We start from the raw sequence: 19,000 nt of genomic DNA, 5'->3' as shown, positions 1-19,000 counted from the left end.
TGCTCTCTCCTTCTTGTCCCTGTCAGTACTCTAGCTGCAGCATTTTGAATTAACTGAAGGCTTTTCAGGGAACTTTTAGGACAACCTGATAATAATGAATTACAATAGTCCATCCTAGAAGAAATAAATGCATGAATTAGCTTTTCAGCATCACTCTGAGACAAGACCTTTCTAATTTTAGAGATATTGCGCAAATGCAAAAAAGCAGTCCTACATATTTGCTTAATATGTGCATTGAAGGACATATCCTGATCAAAAATGACTCCAAGATTTCTCACAGTATTACTGGAGGCCAGGGTAATGCCATCCAGAGTAAGGATCTGGTTAGACACCATGTTTCTAAGATTTGTGGGGCCAAGTACAATAACTTCAGTTTTATCTGAATTTAAAAGCAGGAAATTAGAGGTCATCCATGTCTTTATGTCTGAAAGACATTCCTGCAGTTTAACTAATTGGTGTGTGTCCTCTGGCTTCATGGATAGATAAAGCTGGGTATCATCTGCGTAACAATGAAAATTTAAGCAATGCTTTCTAATAATACTGCCTAAGGTGGAACTCCATAATTAACTTTAGTCTGTGAAGAAGACTCCCCATTTACATGAACAAATTGTAATCTATTAGATAAATATGATTCAAACCACTGCAGCGCAGTGCCTTTAATACCTATGGCATGCTCTAATCTCTGTAATAAAATTTTATGGTCAACAGTATCAAAAGCAGCACTGAGGTCTAACAGGACGAGCACACAGATGAGTCCACTGTCTGAGGCCATAAGAAGATCATTTGTAACCTTCACTAATGCTGTTTCTGTACTATGATGAATTCTGAAACCTGACTGAAACTCTTCAAATAGACCATTCCTCTGCAGATGATCAGTTAGCTGTTTTACAACTACCCTTTCAAGAATTTCTGAGAGAAAAGGAAGGTTGGAGATTGGCCTATAATTAGCTAAGATAGCTGGGTCAAGTGATGGCTTTTTAAGTAATGGTTTAATTACTGCCACCTTAAAAGCCTGTGGTACATAGCCAATTAATAAAGATAGATTGATCATATTTAAGATCGAAGCATTAATTAATGGTAGGGCTTCCTTGAGCAGCCTGGTAGGAATGGTGTATAATAGACATGTTAATGGTTTGGAGGAAGTGACTAATGAAAGTAACTCAAACAGAACAATCGGAGAGAAAGAGTCTAACCAAATACCAGCATTACTGAAAGCAGTCAAACATAAAGATATGTCTTTGGGATGGTTATGAATAATTTTTTCTGTAATAGTTAAAATTTTATTAGCAAAGAAAGTCATGAAGTCATTACTAGTTAAAGTTAAAGGAATACTCGGCTCAATAGAGCTCTGACTCTTTGTCAGCCTGGCTACAGTGCTGAAAAGAAACCTGGGGTTGTTCTTATTTTCGTCAATTAGTGATGAGTAGTAAGATGTCCTAGCTTTACGGAGGGCTTTTTTATAGAGCGACACTTTTTCCAGGCTAAATGAAGATCTTCTAAATTAGTTAGACGCCATTTCCTCTCCAGCTTACGGGTTATCTGCTTTAAGCTGCGAGTTTGTGGGTTATACCACGGAGTCAGGCACTTCTGATTTATGGCTCTCTTTTTCAGAGGAGCTACAGCATCCAAAGTTGTCCTCAATGAGGATATAAAACTATTGACGAGATAATCTATCTAAGCATGCCATAGGTATTAAAGGCACTGCGCTGCGGTGGTTTGAATCATATTTGTCTAATAGATTACAATTTGTTCATGTAAATGGGGAATCTTCTTCACAGACTAAAGTTAATTATGGAGTTCCACAAGGTTCTGTGCTAGGACCAATTTTATTCACTTTATACATGCTTCCCTTAGGCAGTATTATTAGACGGTATTGCTTAAATTTTCATTGTTACGCAGATGATACCCAGCTTTATCTATCCATGAAGCCAGAGGACACACACCAATTAGCTAAACTGCAGGATTGTCTTACAGACATAAAGACATGGATGACCTCTAATTTCCTGCTTTTAAACTCAGATAAAACTGAAGTTATTGTACTTGGCCCCACAAATCTTAGAAACATGGTGTCTAACCAGATCCTTACTCTGGATGGCATTACCCTGACCTCTAGTAATACTGTGAGAAATCTTGGAGTCATTTTTGATCAGGATATGTCATTCAAAGCGCATATTAAACAAATATGTAGGACTGCTGTTTTGCATTTACGCAATATCTCTAAAATCAGAAAGGTCTTGTCTCAGAGTGATGCTGAAAAACTAATTCATGCATTTATTTCCTCTAGGCTGGACTACTGTAATTCATTATTATCAGGCTGTCTTAAAAGTTCCCTAAAAAACCTTCAGTTAATTCAAAATGCTGCAGCTAGAGTACTGACGGGGACTAGAAGGAGAGAGCATATCTCACCCATATTGGCCTCTCTTCATTGGCTTCCTGTTAATTCTAGAATAGAATTTAAAATTCTTCTTCTTACTTATAAGGTTTTGAATAATCAGGTCCCATCTTATCTTAGGGACCTCGTAGTACCATATCACCCCAATAGAGAGCTTCGCTCTCAGACTGCAGGCTTACTTGTAGTTCCTAGGGTTTGTAAGAGTAGAATGGGAGGCAGAGCCTTCAGCTTTCAGGCTCCTCTCCTGTGGAACCAGCTCCCAATTCAGATCAGGGAGACAGACACCCTCTCTACTTTTAAGATTAGGCTTAAAACTTTCCTTTTTGCTAAAGCTTATAGTTAGGGCTGGATCAGGTGACCCTGAACCATCCCTTAGTTATGCTGCTATAGACGTAGACTGCTGGGGGGTTCCCATGATGCACTGTTTCTTTCTCTTTTTGCTCTGTATGCACCACTCTGCATTTAATCATTAGTGATCGATCTCTGCTCCCCTCCACAGCATGTCTTTTTCCTGGTTCTCTCCCTCAGCCCCAACCAGTCCCAGCAGAAGACTGCCCCTCCCTGAGCCTGGTTCTGCTGGAGGTTTCTTCCTGTTAAAAGGGAGTTTTTCCTTCCCACTGTAGCCAAGTGCTTGCTCACAGGGGGTCGTTTTGACCGTTGGGGTTTTACATAATTATTGTATGGCCTTGCCTTACAATATAAAGCACCTTGGGGCAACTGTTTGTTGTGATTTGGCGCTATATAAAAAAATTGATTGATTGATTGATTGACTCACAGAGTTTAGGTAGCTACTCTGCCCTGTGTTGGTATATGGCATTGGAGAACATAAAGAAGGAATCATATCCTTAAACATAGTTACAGCACTTTCAGAAAGACTGTAATGAAACTTATTCCCCACTGCTGGGTAGTCCATTAAAGTAAATATAAATGTTATTAAGAAATGATCAGACAAAAGGGGTTTTCAGGGAATACTGTTAAGTCTTCAATTTCTATGTCATATGTCAGAACAAGATCTAAACTGTGGCTAAGGTGGTGGATGAGCTCATTTACAATTTGAGCGAAGCCAACTGAGTCGAATAACAGATTAAATGCAGTGTTGAGGCTGTCATTCTCAGCATCTATGTGGATGTTAAAATCACAAACTATAATTATCTTATCTGAGCTAAGCACTAAGTCAGTCAAAAGGTCAGAAAAATCACAAAGAAACTCACAGTAACGATCAGGTGTATGATAGATAACAACAAATAAAACTGGTTTTTGAGACTTCCAATTTGGATGGACAAGACTAAGAGTCAAGCTTTCAAATGAATTAAAGCTCTGTCTGGGTCTTTGATTAATTAAGAAGCTGGAGTGGAAGATTGCTGCTACTCCTCCTCCTCGACCCGTGCTTCGAGCATTTTGACAGTTAGTGTGACTCGGGGGTGTTGACTCATTTAAACTAACATATATTCATCCTGCTGTAACCACGTTTGTGTAAGGCAGAATAAATCAATATGTTGATCAATTATTATATCATTTACTAACAGGGACTCAGAAGAGAGAGACCTAATGTTTAATAGCCCACATTTAACTGTTTTAGTCTGTGGTGCAGTTGAAGGTGCTATATTGTTTTTTCTTTTTGAATTTTTATGCTTAAATAGATTTTTGCTGGTTATTGGTGGTCTGGGAGCAGGCACCGTCTCTACGGGGATGGGGTATTGGGGGGATGGCAGGGGGAGAGAAGCTGCAGAGAGGTGTGTAAGACTACAACTCTGCTTCCTGGTCCCAACCCTGGATAGTCACGATTTGGAGGGTTTAATAAAATTGGCCAGATTTCTAGAGACGAGAGCTGCTCCATCCAAAGTGGGATGGATGCAGTCTCTCCTAACAAGACCAGGTTTTCCCCAGAAGCTTTGCCAATTATCTATGAAGCCCACCTCATTTTTTGGACACCACTCAGACAGCCAGCAATTCAAGGAGAACATGTGGCTAAACATGTCACTCCCGGTCCAATTGGGGAGGGGCCCAGAGAAAACTACAGAGTCCGACATTGTTTTTGCAAAGTTAAACACCGATTCAATATTAATTTTAGTGACCTCTGATTGGCGTAACCGGGTGTCATTACTGCCGACGTGAATTACAATCTTACCAAATTTACGCTTAGCCTTAGCCAGCAGTTTCAAATTTCCTTCAGTGTCGCCTGCTCTGGCCCCCGGAAGATATTTGACTATGGTTGCTGGTGTCGCTAACTTCAGATTTCTCAAAACAGAGTCGCCAATAACAAGAGTTTGATCCTCGGCGGGTGTGTCGCCAAGTGGGGAAAAACAGTTAGAGATGTGAATGGGTTGGTGGTGTACAGGGGGCTTCTGTTTAGAACTATGCTTCTTTCTCACAGTCACCCAGCCGGCCTGCTTTCCCGGCTGCTCGGGATCTGCTGGGGGACAGCTAACGGCGGCTAAGCTACCTTGGTCCACACCAACTACAGGGGCCTGGCGAGCTGTAGGATTTTCCAAGGTGCGGAGCAGAGTCTCCAATTCGCCCAGCCTGGCCCCAAAGCTACAAACAAGCTACACTTATTACAAGTACCATTACTGCTAAAGAAGGCAGAGGAATAACTAAACATTTCACACCCAGTGCAGAAAAGTGCGGGAGAGACAGGAGAAGCCGCCATGCTAAACCGGCTAAGAGCTAATAGCTGCGCTAAGCTAGCAGATTCCTAAAAACACACAAAGTGAAGAATGTGAAAATAATTTAGAGGTGATTCAGCAGAGAGAGTGCTTTAGTTAAGGCATGTGAAGATTACACTGTGAAATAAATTATCTCGTTATCTAGATCAATCTAACTACACAGATTAAACAGCTAAGAGATACAGCAAAACACCGCTGTGCTCCGGAACAGGAAGTGATACAATACCGCAGTGAGAGCCAACCTCCAGTAGAGTGCCTACTGGTGGTTGGCTCTTTTATAACATATACAAGTGTGTACATATGTACATTGATTTTAGTTATGTACAGTTTTGCAAATACATAACTTCTGTATCAACATCACTTCAGTGGTGTTCACAAAAAGTACTTGTAAATGTCTGAACTAGTCTATGTAGTTACATTGCAGGATTAGTAGATCATGTAGTTTCATTCCTTAAATGTAAAATGGATTTGTGGCACTTCATTGTTTCATCCACCCTAATAAATACTTTATAAATCACAAGTAGTCTTCACTTTAGAAATGTTCACAAAAAGACTTAATTAGGTATTCACAACACCCTTTATTATTGGTATAACAAATATATAGAAATAGTTTGTTCATGGTTTATTAAGTATGAATAAGCAATGAGCATGTGACTATTCATTAGGAGTAAAGCAATAATTCATATACTAGTTAATTACTTAAGAATAAGTCATTCTTGATTAATTACTTGTTACTATTTAAATATGTACTATTCATGCTTAATTAAGGCTAAATAAGGTGTACTTATTATAAGTGCTACCTAATTATTATACTGTAACTCAATGTGCAAGGTTACAGACCAATTCTAGCACTTGGTCATAGATGTTTGACAGGATAGGACAGGATACCCAAAACTGACCGCCATGACAAAATTATGACAGTGTAATGAAAATATTCCTTGACCTCAAGTAAAGTGGTAGCATTTTGATTTGTCATGAATATAACGAAGTGTAAACTGACCATCATGACACCATTACGGGCAGTGTAATGAAGATATTCAAATTGGGCTGTAACCTTGCATATCTAATTATAATAATAATTATGTCAACTTGCCATGAAGACAAAAACAGATGCACATTTTGTTAATGTCAAGTTGTCATGACCAGTGTTGCCACAGTTACTTTGAAAAAGTAATCCAATTACTGATTACTCCTTGAAAAAGTAAATTAGTTACTTTACTGATGACTCATTTTCAAAAGTAACTAAGTTAGATTAATAGTTATTTTATTATTTACTTTCAGCAGCTGTGGACAACATGCCCCTGCCACCTCAACATGAAAATTCTAAGCCATTTTGTCAGTACTCACTTTATAGTCACCCTTTCTTAACTTCAATGAACATAAATACTTGTTTTATAAAAAATAAAATAAAGACATCTTTCTTGATCTCATATTTAACTGTTGATGGCACTGTAACGGTAAAACTTTCAATTTGAAATATTATTATTATTAGCTGTAAGTAGTATTAATAGAGTCATAGTAGTAAAAAAAAGGCTTCAAAAGTAGACCTTTAATCTAGGGGCGTTGTGGGGGGGGTCACATTCCTGCCCCACTCCACGCCCCCTTTCTGTCTGGATTCGCCCCTGCTTTGATGTTTGAGCAGGAAGAATGCATAACATTTATTTATGCAGAAAACATGACCAGATTGGCAGGTAAGAAATTTTTAGCAGTGTTTTTTACGTCATGTTGTCCTCAGAAATAGAGTTTAGGTGCATTTGAGTGGAAAAAAGTGTTAGTTGTTAGCGTGTTGTGGATCAGCTGTTTTTAGCGAGGACACACAGAGCGCCTCAGTTTTAAATAAAGGGGAAAAAAGAGTGTAAATATGTCTTTGTAAAGCTCAATGCAGGTGTGTTGTCATCACCGCACTTTGAGAGACGACAACTGTTTTTCAACTTGGAGGGGCTGCTGAAAACCACAGATGAAAAGCTCGCAGCTCGCTGAAAGTAGGCAGTTCAGTCAAACCCAACCCCCTGCCCATGGGCCGGTTTAATGCTGCGATAAACCCGCAATGCAAAAATAACAGTAACGCACAGTGACTTGGAGAAGTAACTTTAATCTGATTACTGAATTGGAAAGATTAATGTATTAGATTACTCGTTACTGAAAAAAGAAGTCAGATTAGAGTAACGCGTTACTAAGTAACACATTACCGGCATCACTGGTCATGACAAAGACATTTTCTGGTAATGTCACTAATGTCAAGTTGTCATAATTAGGACATCCCAAACAAATTTATCAAGTTGTCATGACAAAGACATTTTCTGGTAATGCCACTCTGATTAATGTCAAGTTGTCATAATAAGAGCATCCATCCATCCATTCATTTTCTATACCCAATTACTCCAATTAAGGGACACAGGGGGACTGGAGCCTGTCCCAGCAGGCACAGAGGTGGGGTACACCCTGGACAGGCTGCAAGTCTGTCACAAAGCCACATATAGACAAACAAATAAATACATTCACACTCACCTACGGACAATTTAAAGATTCCATTTCACCTAACCTGCATGTCTTTGGATATGGGAAGAAGCCGGAGCACATGGAGGGAACCCACACAAACATGGGGAGAACATGCAAACTCCACACAGAAAAGCCACAGGTGGGAATCGATCCCAAGACCTTCTTACTGTGAGGTAACAGTGCTAACCACTAAGCCACCGTGCTTCCCATAATAAGGACATCCCAAACAAATTTATCATCAAGTTGTCATGACAAAGACAACTTCTGGTAATTTCACTTTGATTAATGTCAAGTTGTCATTATCAAGACAACCCCAAAAAATGTCAACTTGTCATTACAAAAACTGACTGACACTTAATAACAGCAGTCATAAACGTACATGTCAGTGTCATTATGATGACACCTTCAAGTAAAGTGTTCCCAAATTTCGTTTAAAGCTGCTTTTTCCATATGATTATACTCACAATATTAAAGTCGTCGATCATTTCTTCCATCTCTGTGTTGGTGTTGAACTTGTCAACCAGCTGAGAACACAAATAAAGAGTTCATCCAAAAATGAACAAACAAAATTTACATCCTCTTAGTATAAGCCCATCAGCCAAAAAGGTGAGAAGAATCATTGTCAGCTTTAGAAATCAAAGAAACCAACAAACAATTTCTTTTCAAACTACATGTACAGTGGCTGGGCAGAGCAAATCAAATTTACAAATGGAAGAACACTTTTACAAGTCCTGAAACAAATTTTAAAATGGCAGAACACTTTTAGAAGTCCCAAAGCTAATTTACAAATGGGAGAACACTTTTACAAGTCCCAAAACAAATTTGAACATGGCACAACATTTTTACAAGTTCCGAAACTAATTTTAAAATGGCAGAACACTTTTACAAGTCTCAAAACAAATTTAGAAATGACAGATTCTGACGGAAAGGGAATGTACCAAATGCCGAATGTGACGGAATGGAATGTACATTCCCTTTCCATCAGACTCTGTCATTTGTAAATTTGTTTTAGGAGTCCTTGTGAAAGTGATCTGCCATTTGTAAAAGTATTACTGCACTTCTCTGCCACCATGTAACTTCAAATCAAACATACTGTATGCTAAGAAAGACTGAGAGAAAGACGACATGTCTGCTACAGCTAAATTCATACAAAATCCTTTCTTCAGGGTAATGTGGCAGTGTGAAGATGGTTTTGGAAAATAACTGCTGTGAAACAATGACAAAAAATAATGGTTTACTTCTCTCCTGGCACATTTCTGTGTGGAAACATTTAACAAAATGTAGGGGATGGACCCATTCATTTATCCATTTCCAAAGCCTAGGAATTACCACTCATGTACCTTTGAATCCAAATTATGGACATTGAGAGCTGAATTAGGGTAATTTCAGGGTTCTGAATCCAAATCTGAACTCAGATTTCCTCTATCACTTCACATCTTTTTGCAATCTGCATGTTCCCTATTGATGGATTACGTAAAACTTGCTCATTCACTCATGCAGTGACACTACTAATTATGTACAAAAGCAGCTTCAAAAGCAAAGTTTAAAACCAGGTCTGTGAAATGTGAACAAAGAGCCATAATGTTGTTTATGACGCCGAAGAGGTATGTGAGACTGTAGATTTTGCTTCAATGCTTGATATGAGAACTATGTTTTCATATCTAAAAAAGTGATGTGATTGGCAAAAACTAACACCAGATTCGGATTCAGTGCCCCCAAATTACCTAATATCTATTGAAAAACTCCGTGCAAGAAAAATCATGTTGACCAGTCTAGTTAATGATCTATAATGTACTGGATAAAATACAAGACATGAAATTTCAGGTAAAGTTTGCCAAGATCTGCTATCTTGGATAAATCCTTCACAGTGTCACTACACCATGAAGTAGTGACTAGTGGTGCAACCGTAGAAGCCAATAACTCCTTCAGAGTCATTTGACTGCTTAGGTGGCTTCCCTCAATTCTCTGCTTCATGCAGTCACTGCTTTTGAGATATGCCCACTCCAGACAATTTACCATATAGTGCCATGCTGTTTGAATTTCTTAATAATTGAAGTGAATGAAGTCCAAAATATATTCACTGACATGAAAATGTTAATTTATCCATCCCATTTTGTTGAGAGAGAGCTGGACGCGAAATTGATGTGATCTTGGAAATAGTTAAAGTGATATTTTTGTTAAATTCCTTGAATTAAAACTTCAAGTCAACATTAGACGCACATCTTGGTTGTTTCAGAGGCCAAATTACATAAACACATTGTCAGTGCTGCACTACTTTTGAATCCATACATCTTGACTGTTATTCAGGGAGACGGAGATAATAAGTGCTTGAACAACAGTTTTTTTTTGTTTTTTGTTTTTTTTGTTTTGTTTGTTTTTTTAGTGCTACTTTGAGAACATCCACTACATCAAAGTTGTTTACCATGTTATAGTCTGCCAACTGGCCTTGCAGATCCTTTAACTCTTTAGCCAGGCCTTCAGCTCTGCGGGAGAGAGAAGACATTATTAGTAACTGTAAGATTTTTATTTATCTTACATGGTCACGGTATACTATTTTGTCCATTCTTTTTTCTTATTTTTCAGCAGTTACTTTATTATACATTCCAAATCTGAAATAGTTGGGTTGGTAAGGAAAATGTAAAAAACAAAACAAAAAACAAAAACAAATCAGTGGTCCTTACATTTATTTTCACTTCTGTTTCATTGCAGACAAAACAAGATATTTTGTTTTGTGTGTTCAACTTAATTTCATTTGTAAATATGCATCGATTCCTGCATTTCAGGCCTGCAACATACTCCAAAAACAGTGGGACAGGACAATGCAGGATTTTCAATTTCAATTTTCAATTTATTTTCATTTATATAGCGCCAAATCACAACAGAGTTGCCTCAAGGCACTTCACACAAGTAAGGTCTAACCTTACTAAACCCCAGAGCAACACTGGTAAGGAAAAACTCCCTCTGAGGAAGAAACCTCAAGCAGACCAGACTTAAAGGGGTGACCCTCTGCTTGGGTCATGCTACAAACATAAATTACAGAACAATTCACAGAAACAATTCACAAAATGAATATATAGGAAATACTGTTGGTGCACAGGACAGGAGGGTTTCCAGCACAAATACAATTCCCATCTCTGGATGGAGCTGCACCTTAAACAAAGAGAAAACACAGAACCAGCCATCAGAAAGACAAGAAATACAGCATAATCTGTCAGCATTAAACAACAAGAAAAAAAACAAGAAACACTAAGGTGATCGCCGGCCACTAGCCCTAAGCAAAGACACAGTATTTAGCTCAAGCTGAGGCTGCGACCCGCTCAGTTTCCTAATAAAATGAATTAAAAGAGTAAAAAGCGTAAAACAAAACTATACCAGCATGCTAGCCATACAAAAGGGAAAATAAGCACGTCTTAAGTCTGGACTTGAAAGTCTCCACAGAATCTGACTGTTCTGTGGAAGCAGGGAGATCATTCCACAGAACAGGGGCACGATAAGAGAAAGCTCTGTGACCCGCAGACTTCTTATTCACCCTAGGGACACAAAGTAGTCCTGCACCGTGAGAACGCAAAGCCCGGGCCGGTACGTAAGGTTTAATTATGTCAGCTAGGTAGGGAGGTGCCAGTCCATGAACAATTTTATAGACTAGTAGCAGAACCTTAAAATCTGATCTCACTGGGACAGGAAGCCAGTGAAGGGATGCCAAAATGGGTGTAATGTGGTCAAACTTTCTGCTTCGTGTCAAAAGTCTGGTTTCAGCATTTTGAACCAATTGGAGAACCCTAATGCTAGACTGCAGTAAACCAGAAAACAGAACATTGCAGTCGTCCAATCTAGAAGAGATAAACGCATGGATCAGGGTCTCAGCATCAGCCATAGATAGGATGGGACGAATCTTCGCTATAGTTTGCCGGTGGAAAAAAGTAGTCTTCGTAATATTTCTAATGTGGAGGTCAAAGGACAATGTAGGATCAAAAATTACCCCAAGGTTCCTCACTTTGTCAGTGTGATGTATGACACATGAGCCTAGGTTAAGCATTAGCTGGTCAAATTGATGCCGATGTCTCACTGGACCAAGAACCATCATTTCAGTCTTATCAGAGTTTAAAAGTAGGAAGTTCTTAGACATGCAACTTCTCAGTGACGCAAGGCAATCTTCTAAGGATTTTATGTGAACGAGATTACCAGCAGTTATTGGCATGTATAACTGAGTATCATCAGCATAGCAGTGAAAGGTAATCCCAAAATGCAGCAATATGTGCCCAAGGAGCACTATATAAAGTGAGAAAAGCAGGGGGCCAAAGACGGACCCCTGTGGAACCCCAAATTTCATGTCACTAAGGTTAGAGGTAGTGTTACTGTACAAAACACAGTGAGAACGACTGGTCAAGTATGACGTCAACCATGCAAGGGCACTCCCAGTAATCCCAAAATGATTTTCCAGCCTGTCAAGTAGATTATGATGATCCAGGGTATCAAATGCAGCACTGAGATCTAACAGCACCAGAACCGTAGTGGTGTCCGAATCCATTGTAAGCAGAAGATCATTCACCACTTTAGTGAGAGCCGTCTCTGTGGAACGATATTTTCTAAAAGCAGACTGCAGTGGCTCAAAGAGATTATTCTCAGTAAGATAGTCCACGAGTTGCCGTGACACCACTTTTTCTAGAATTTTAGAGCAAAATGATAGATTTGATATCGGCCGATAGTTTTTCAATACACTAGGGTCAAGATTAGGTTTCTTAAGTAATGGTTTAATCACTGCAGATCTGAAACATTTAGGAACAGATCCATAAGTTAAACAAAGATTAAGAATTTCCAGCACAGTCGGCCCAAGAATGGGCCCCAGGTCCTTAAACAGTTTTGTTGATATAGGATCAAATAAACACGTTGTGCTTTTTGTTGTCATTACGGGTTTCGTCAGCATGCCTAGTGAGATACTATCAAATTCTGTAAATCTCTGTAATACCTCAGTAATGGTGCCCACCTCAATAGCAGGGTGTAGTGGCTGGATTAGGGCATGCTAGGATATGTTTAACCTGATGTCTTCAATTTACTTCTCAAAGTAATCCAGGAAATCTTGAGCTGGAAAAGCAGAGCAAACTACAGGTGGTTGTCCATGAATAAGTGTTGCCACCGTGTCAAACAAGAACTTTGAGTTATGCTTGTTTTCGTTGATCAAATCAGAGTATCGCTTTGTAGCCAGTAATGCATGCTTATAGTCTAAGATAGCGTCACGCCACGCAAGGTGGAAACCTTCTAATTTTGAACAACGCCATTTCCATTCTACACCTCTTGCCTTATGCTTGAGGTCACACAGGTAATCATTGAACCAAGGTGACTGTGTTTTGGGGGAGCGCGGTTTTGACACAGGTGGCGCAATCATGTCGAGTGTAGTTTTGAGCACTGAGTTTGGGTATTTGCCAAATGTGAGGCTAAGACATCAGGCAGTTTAGCTTCAAATTCAGTCTTAGTTGAGGAGTTGATGCATCACCATAGTGATATATATATATATATATATATATATATATATATATGGTTGTTGTTCCACTAAACACAGCAGCAAAACTATAAACTTAATAAGTGAGTGATCAGAGACCACTGATGTAAGAGGCATGATGTCAGTACTGGTGACAGCAATACCACTAATGTGCGTCGAGTCCCAAATCCATTGCCGAAATCCTAATACATCCACAATTTCCATAAACGATTTGCAGAGGGGATCAGAAGGCTTATTTATATGAACGTTAAAGTCACCAATAATCAGAATGTTATCTGCACTAGTTGACAAGTTAGAGATGAATGCACCAAATTCACCTAAGAATTCAGAATATGGGCCAGGAGGCCTATATACAGTGACAAAGTACATATACAGTGACGGCTGATTTTTATTCTTCTGACCATGGCAATGTGTATTATCTTGAGCAGAGCGGAGAATCAGATGCTCAAACGAGTTATATTTGTGATCCCCAACAGCTAATAAGCTAAACCTAGATTTATAAATAAGAGCAACGCCCCCACCTTGCTTCGCATTATGAGGGACATGACTAAATGTATATGCTGGTGGCAGGCCTCATTTAAGGAGAGGACAACTGCAGGTTTAAGCCAGGTTTCACATAACCCAATCATAAGTGATGATCAATAATTAGATCATTAATCAACAATGATTTTGAGGATAGTGATCTTATGTTAATGAGACCCAGACTAAGGACCTCAGTGGGGTTGACAGCTGAAGTGTTTGGGTTTAGGGGTGGTTCCAGAGTAGCATATATAAGATGCCTAGAAATAGGTTTACATTTGAGACATTCCACGCGCGTTGTAGGTAGCAGATACAAAATCTGTTCTATTGTTGGAACAACCACTGGGCCATCCTCAATTTCAACATCATTCAATGTAGTAATAGGGATTAAGTTTGCAAAGCATATCCCTCTATGATTTTTATGGACGCATCTACAGATGCAGGCCATAGTCTCAACTTGTTGAATTTCCCGCCCTGGCAGATAAACTGCACTATCACCATAGTGGATTTTCTGCACTAATATCCCTGCTAAGCTAATGGATTCCACATCCACATTTGTCCTAAGCCTTGCAGGGTCTCTAATCACCTGCTCCATTGCCTGCTGTAAATTCCTAATGTTACCCTCCCTGTAGAGTTCAATCTATGTTTGCAGACAAGATGGCAGCGCCTTCCCCAGAAGGATGGAGGCCGTCCGGCATCAGCAAGCCATGGCAGCCCCAGAACGAAGGCCAGTTATCAATAAAGCTAAAGCCTTGCTGTCTACAAAACTGCGTCACCTATTTAATGATGTCAGGCTGCTAAAATCCTCATCATTACCCTGGGAGGGGAGGGGACCAGAGACTATTAATCGATGCCGACACATCTTTCTGGCAAGGTCACAAGTCCTCTCTATGTCCATTTTTGTGACCTCTGAGTGCTTCATCCTGATATCATTGATGCCGACGTGAATAACTATGTGACTATATCTCATGTCATGTTCCTTAGTCTGTCTTCCCTTCTGCAGCGTCAGCACCCTAACATGGGATGCAATGTTGGGAGCTCTGGCCCCAGGAACACATTTAATGTCAGCCGGCGTCTGTAACCTGACTGTGCGGGTGACAGAATCCCCTATCACTAAAGTCCGGTGTTTCGGCCTGGAGACAGGAGTGGAAGTCACTCGTGGGCTCAGAGAATTCACATCAGGCAATTCCAAGGGGGAGAACCGATTCACATTTCGCAGTGGCGAGTGTGCTCGGGGTACCACAACTGGGCATCAAGCCCTATAGGGCTTCCTCTGCCTAGCCACAGTCCGAAAGCCGTCCTCCATAGCCGACGTTTCTAGGCTGATGCTAATGGGCTCGCTAGCTGGCCCAACACTAACCTCATCTGGAGTGCCCATAACATCTAACTAACAGGACTAGTGATAAAGCACAAATAAATAAATGCATAGTGATTTTTTGAAACAGATGACGTTAGGTGGCTAATCATAATTTGGTACAAAAGCCATAAAGACCGACAGAGGATCTTCAGTTTGTAACAAGTGGAATGTTTCAAAGCAATGTTCATAAATAGAAGGTTGGAAAAGATTAGCATGTTTCTCCATCTACCGTGCATAATATCATTCAACAATTCAAGGAATCAGGAGGAATTTAGTGCATAATGCACAAGAACACAAGCCTAAAATGAATATACATGATCTCCAATCCCTCAGATGGCACTGCATCAAGAACCTTCATTCATCAATAGATGATACAACCACATGGGCAAGACAAAAGTAAATTTAAACATTTCTGCAGTTGTTTTTATTTGATTGTCCACAAGGTCCAAACTTTTTTGATTTGAGACTGTAAGAGTCAAATACATTGTAACTGATGCTATAATACTGTAAACAACTTCCCTGCTGTGACATTTTTGAACAAAATGTAATCCAACAGATAAAAATATTTCCATAACAACTTTGACAATGATCTCTGATTTCATGGCATCAGGCGAGTACTGTTTGCTGTCTATTCACTGTGGCTCTGCACTGACAACTGTCTTCAGAGAAAACTTTTTCAGTCATCATGTACAGTAGTGCTCAGAATAATAGTAGTGCTATGTGACTAAAAAGATTAATCCAGGTTTTGAGTATATTTCTTATTGTTACATGGAAACAAGGTACCAGTAGATTCAGTAGATTCTCACAAATCCAACAAGACCAAGCATTCATGATATACACACTCTTAAAGGTATGAAACGGGGCTATTAGTAAAAAAAAAAGTAGAAAAGGGGGTGTTCACAATAATAGTAGTGTGGCATTCAGTCAGTGAGTTCGTCAATTTTGTGGAACAAACAGGTGTGAATCAGGTGTCCCCTATTTAAGGATGAAGCCAGCACCTGTTGAACATGCTTTTCTCTTTGAAAGCCTGAGGAAAATGGGACGTTCAAGACATTGTTCAGAAGAACAGTGTAGTTTGATTAAAAAGTTGATTGGAGAAGGGAAAACTTATACGCAGGTGCAAAAAAGTATAGGCTGTTCATCTACAATGATCTCCAATGCTTTAAAACGGACAAAAAACCAGAGACGCGTGGAAGAAAACAGAAAACAACCATCAAAATGGATAGAAGAATAACCAGAATGGCAAAGGCTCACCCATTGATCAGCTCCAGGATGATCAAAGACAGTCTGGAGTTACCTGTAAGTGCTGTGACAGTTAGACGCCTGTGTGAAGCTAATTTATTTGCAAGAATCCCCTGCAAAGTCTCTCTGTTAAATAAAAGACATGTGCAGAAGAGGTTACAATTTACCAAAGAACATATCAACTGGCCTAAAGAGAAATGGAGGAATATTTTGTGGACTGATGAGAGTAAAATTGTTCTTTTTGGGTCCAAGGGCCACAGACAGTTTGTGAGACAACCCCCAAACTCTGAATTCAAGCCACAGTTCACATTGAAGACAGTGAAGCATGGTGGTGCAAGCATCATGATATGGGCATGTTTCTCCTACTATGGTGTTGGGCCTATATATCGCATACCAGGTATCATGGATTAGTTTGGATATGTCAAAATACTTGAAGAGGTCATGTTGCCTTATGCTGAAGAGGACATGCCCTTGAAATAGGTGTTTCAACAAGACAATGACCCCAAGCACACTATTAAATGAGCAAAATCTTGGTTCCAAACCAACAAAATTAATGCCTCGCAGATGTGAAGAAATAATGAAAAACTGTGGTTATAAGAGGTCTGTTAGAAAAGTATCCGACCTTTTTATTTGTTTCAAAAACCTGATGGATTTGAATCACGTGTGCTTGCATGAGCCAACCTTGAACCTTCGTGCGCATGCGTGAGTTTTTTCACGCCTATCTGTTGTATCATTTGCTTGTAAGCAGCCTTTGTGTGAGGATGGGTGTAGTCTCTCATTGTGTTTTCTTTGCAAGAAAATGGCGAACGACTGGGGCAGCGCGACTGCATCAAATTTTGCCAGAAACTGGGCGACAGCCAGGTGGAAACCATTCGGATTATTCATACGGCTTTCGGAGACAATCCTATGGGCATCACACAGATTAAGGAGCGGTAAAACTGGTTTAAAGATGGCTGCACCACGGTGGAGAGCAAGCCACGCTTTGGGCGGCCATCAACATGCTGAAATGAAGAGATCATTTCCAAAGTGAACACTGTGGTGATGTGGGACCGTCGTGTGACTATCCGAGAAATTGTGGAGGGGTGGACATGAGCACTTTTTCAGCACATTCCACTGTAATAGAAGATTTTGCCATGAAAAGAGTTGCAGCGAAATTCATCGGCACGAAGCTGATGGCGCAGCAAAAGCGCCTCCGTGATGAAGTCTCACAGGACATGTTGTGAAATGCTCACCTCGCCCAAAGACCTACAACATGATCTTGCTGCAGATAGTGACTCTGTGTATCATTCAACTACACAGCGCACTTTGCACAAAGAGATGCTGTATGATGCTGTAATGCAGAGGAAGTCTTTTCTGTGTACACACCAGAAACAGAGTCGCTTGAGGTATGCTAAAGCACATTTAGACAAGCCAGTTTCATTTTGGAATAAGGTGCTGTGGACTGACGAAACTAAAATTGAGTTATTTGGAGATAACAAGGGGCGGTATGCATGGCTGAAAAAGAACACAGCATTCCAAGAAAAACGCTACCTACAATAAAATTTGGAGGTGGTTCCATCATGCTGTGTGGCCAGTGCAGGTACTGGGAATCTTGTTAAAGTTGAGGGTCACATGGATTCCAGTCAATATCAGCAGATTCTTGAGAACAATGTTTATGAATCAGTGACAGAGTTGAAGTTGCACCGTGGCTGGATCCTTCAACAAGACAACGACCCTAAACACTGCCCAAAATCTACTAAGGAATTCATGCAGAGGAACAAGTACAACGTTCTGGAATGGCCATCTCAGTCCCCAGACCTGAATATTATTGAAAATCTGTGGTGTTATTTTAAGCATTGTCCATGCTCAGAAACCAACAAACCTGAGATGTTTTGTAAAGACGAATGGTCCAAAATACCTTCAACCAGAATCCAGACTGTCTTTGGAAGCTATAGCAAGTATTTAGAGGCTGTTATTTCTGCAAAAGGAGGATCTACTGAATACTGATGTATTTTTTCTGTTGGGGTGCTCAAATTTATCCACCTGCCTAATTTTGTTTAAAGAATTATTGCACATTTTCTGTAAATCCTACAAACTTCATTTCACTTCTCAAATATCATTGTGTTTGTCTGCTATATAATATATTTAACTAAAATTGGTGATCCAAAAAAACAATGATTTCTAAAGGAAAATTATGGAAATCATCAGGGGTGCCCAAGCTTTTGCATACAACTGTAATTCCAAATATTTAAAGCAGCGGACTGATACCTGTCCCACAAATACAGTTGTGCTCAAAAGTTTACATACCTTGGCAGAAATTGTTTTTGGCCATTTTTCAGAGAATATGAATGAAAACACAAAACCTTTTACCCACTCATGGTTAGTGTTTAGGTGAAGCCATTTTCTGGCAAACAACTGTCTTTACTCTACTAAATCATAATGACAACAGAAACTACCAAATTGACCCTGAGAAAAAGTTTACATACCCCTGTTCTTAATCAATCAATTTATTTATATAGCGCCAAATCACAACAAACAGCTGCCCCAAGGCGCTTTATATTGTAAGGCAAGACCATACAATAATTACGTAAAAACCCCAACGGTCAAAACGACCCCCTGTGAGCAAGCACTTGGCGACAGTGGGAAGGAAAAACTCCCTTTTAACAGGAAGAAACCTCCAGCAGAACCAGGCTCAGGGAGGGGCAGTCTTCTGCTGGGACTGGTTGGGGCTGAGGGAGAGAACCAGGAAAAAGACATGCTGTGGAGGGGAGCAGAAATCAATCACTAATGATTAAATGCAGAGTGGTGCATACAGAGCAAAAAGAGAAAGAAACACTCAGTGCATCATG

At 39.8% G+C, this 19,000-nt stretch overlaps 1 protein-coding gene across 1 annotated transcript in view; it reads right to left on the bottom strand.

Moving 5' to 3' along the window:
* The window catches only part of ift74 (intraflagellar transport 74), a 137,743-nt gene that overhangs the window by 90,642 nt on the left and 28,101 nt on the right, over positions 1 to 19,000 (bottom strand). Inside the window, exons 6-7 of the mRNA XM_034172843.1 lie at positions 9,980 to 10,040; positions 8,022 to 8,081 (exon numbers count right to left, since the gene is read on the bottom strand). Of these exons, the coding sequence (XP_034028734.1) occupies positions 8,022 to 8,081; positions 9,980 to 10,040 (121 nt within the window). The remainder of the gene's footprint in view (positions 1 to 8,021; positions 8,082 to 9,979; positions 10,041 to 19,000) is intronic.

The sequence above is a fragment of the Thalassophryne amazonica genome, chromosome 1 (assembly GCF_902500255.1).
Source record: "Thalassophryne amazonica chromosome 1, fThaAma1.1, whole genome shotgun sequence".
Lineage (NCBI taxonomy): Eukaryota > Metazoa > Chordata > Actinopteri > Batrachoidiformes > Batrachoididae > Thalassophryne > Thalassophryne amazonica.
The sequence above is the reverse complement of the archived record's forward strand: the minus strand, read 5'-3'. Positions and strand labels throughout refer to the sequence as shown.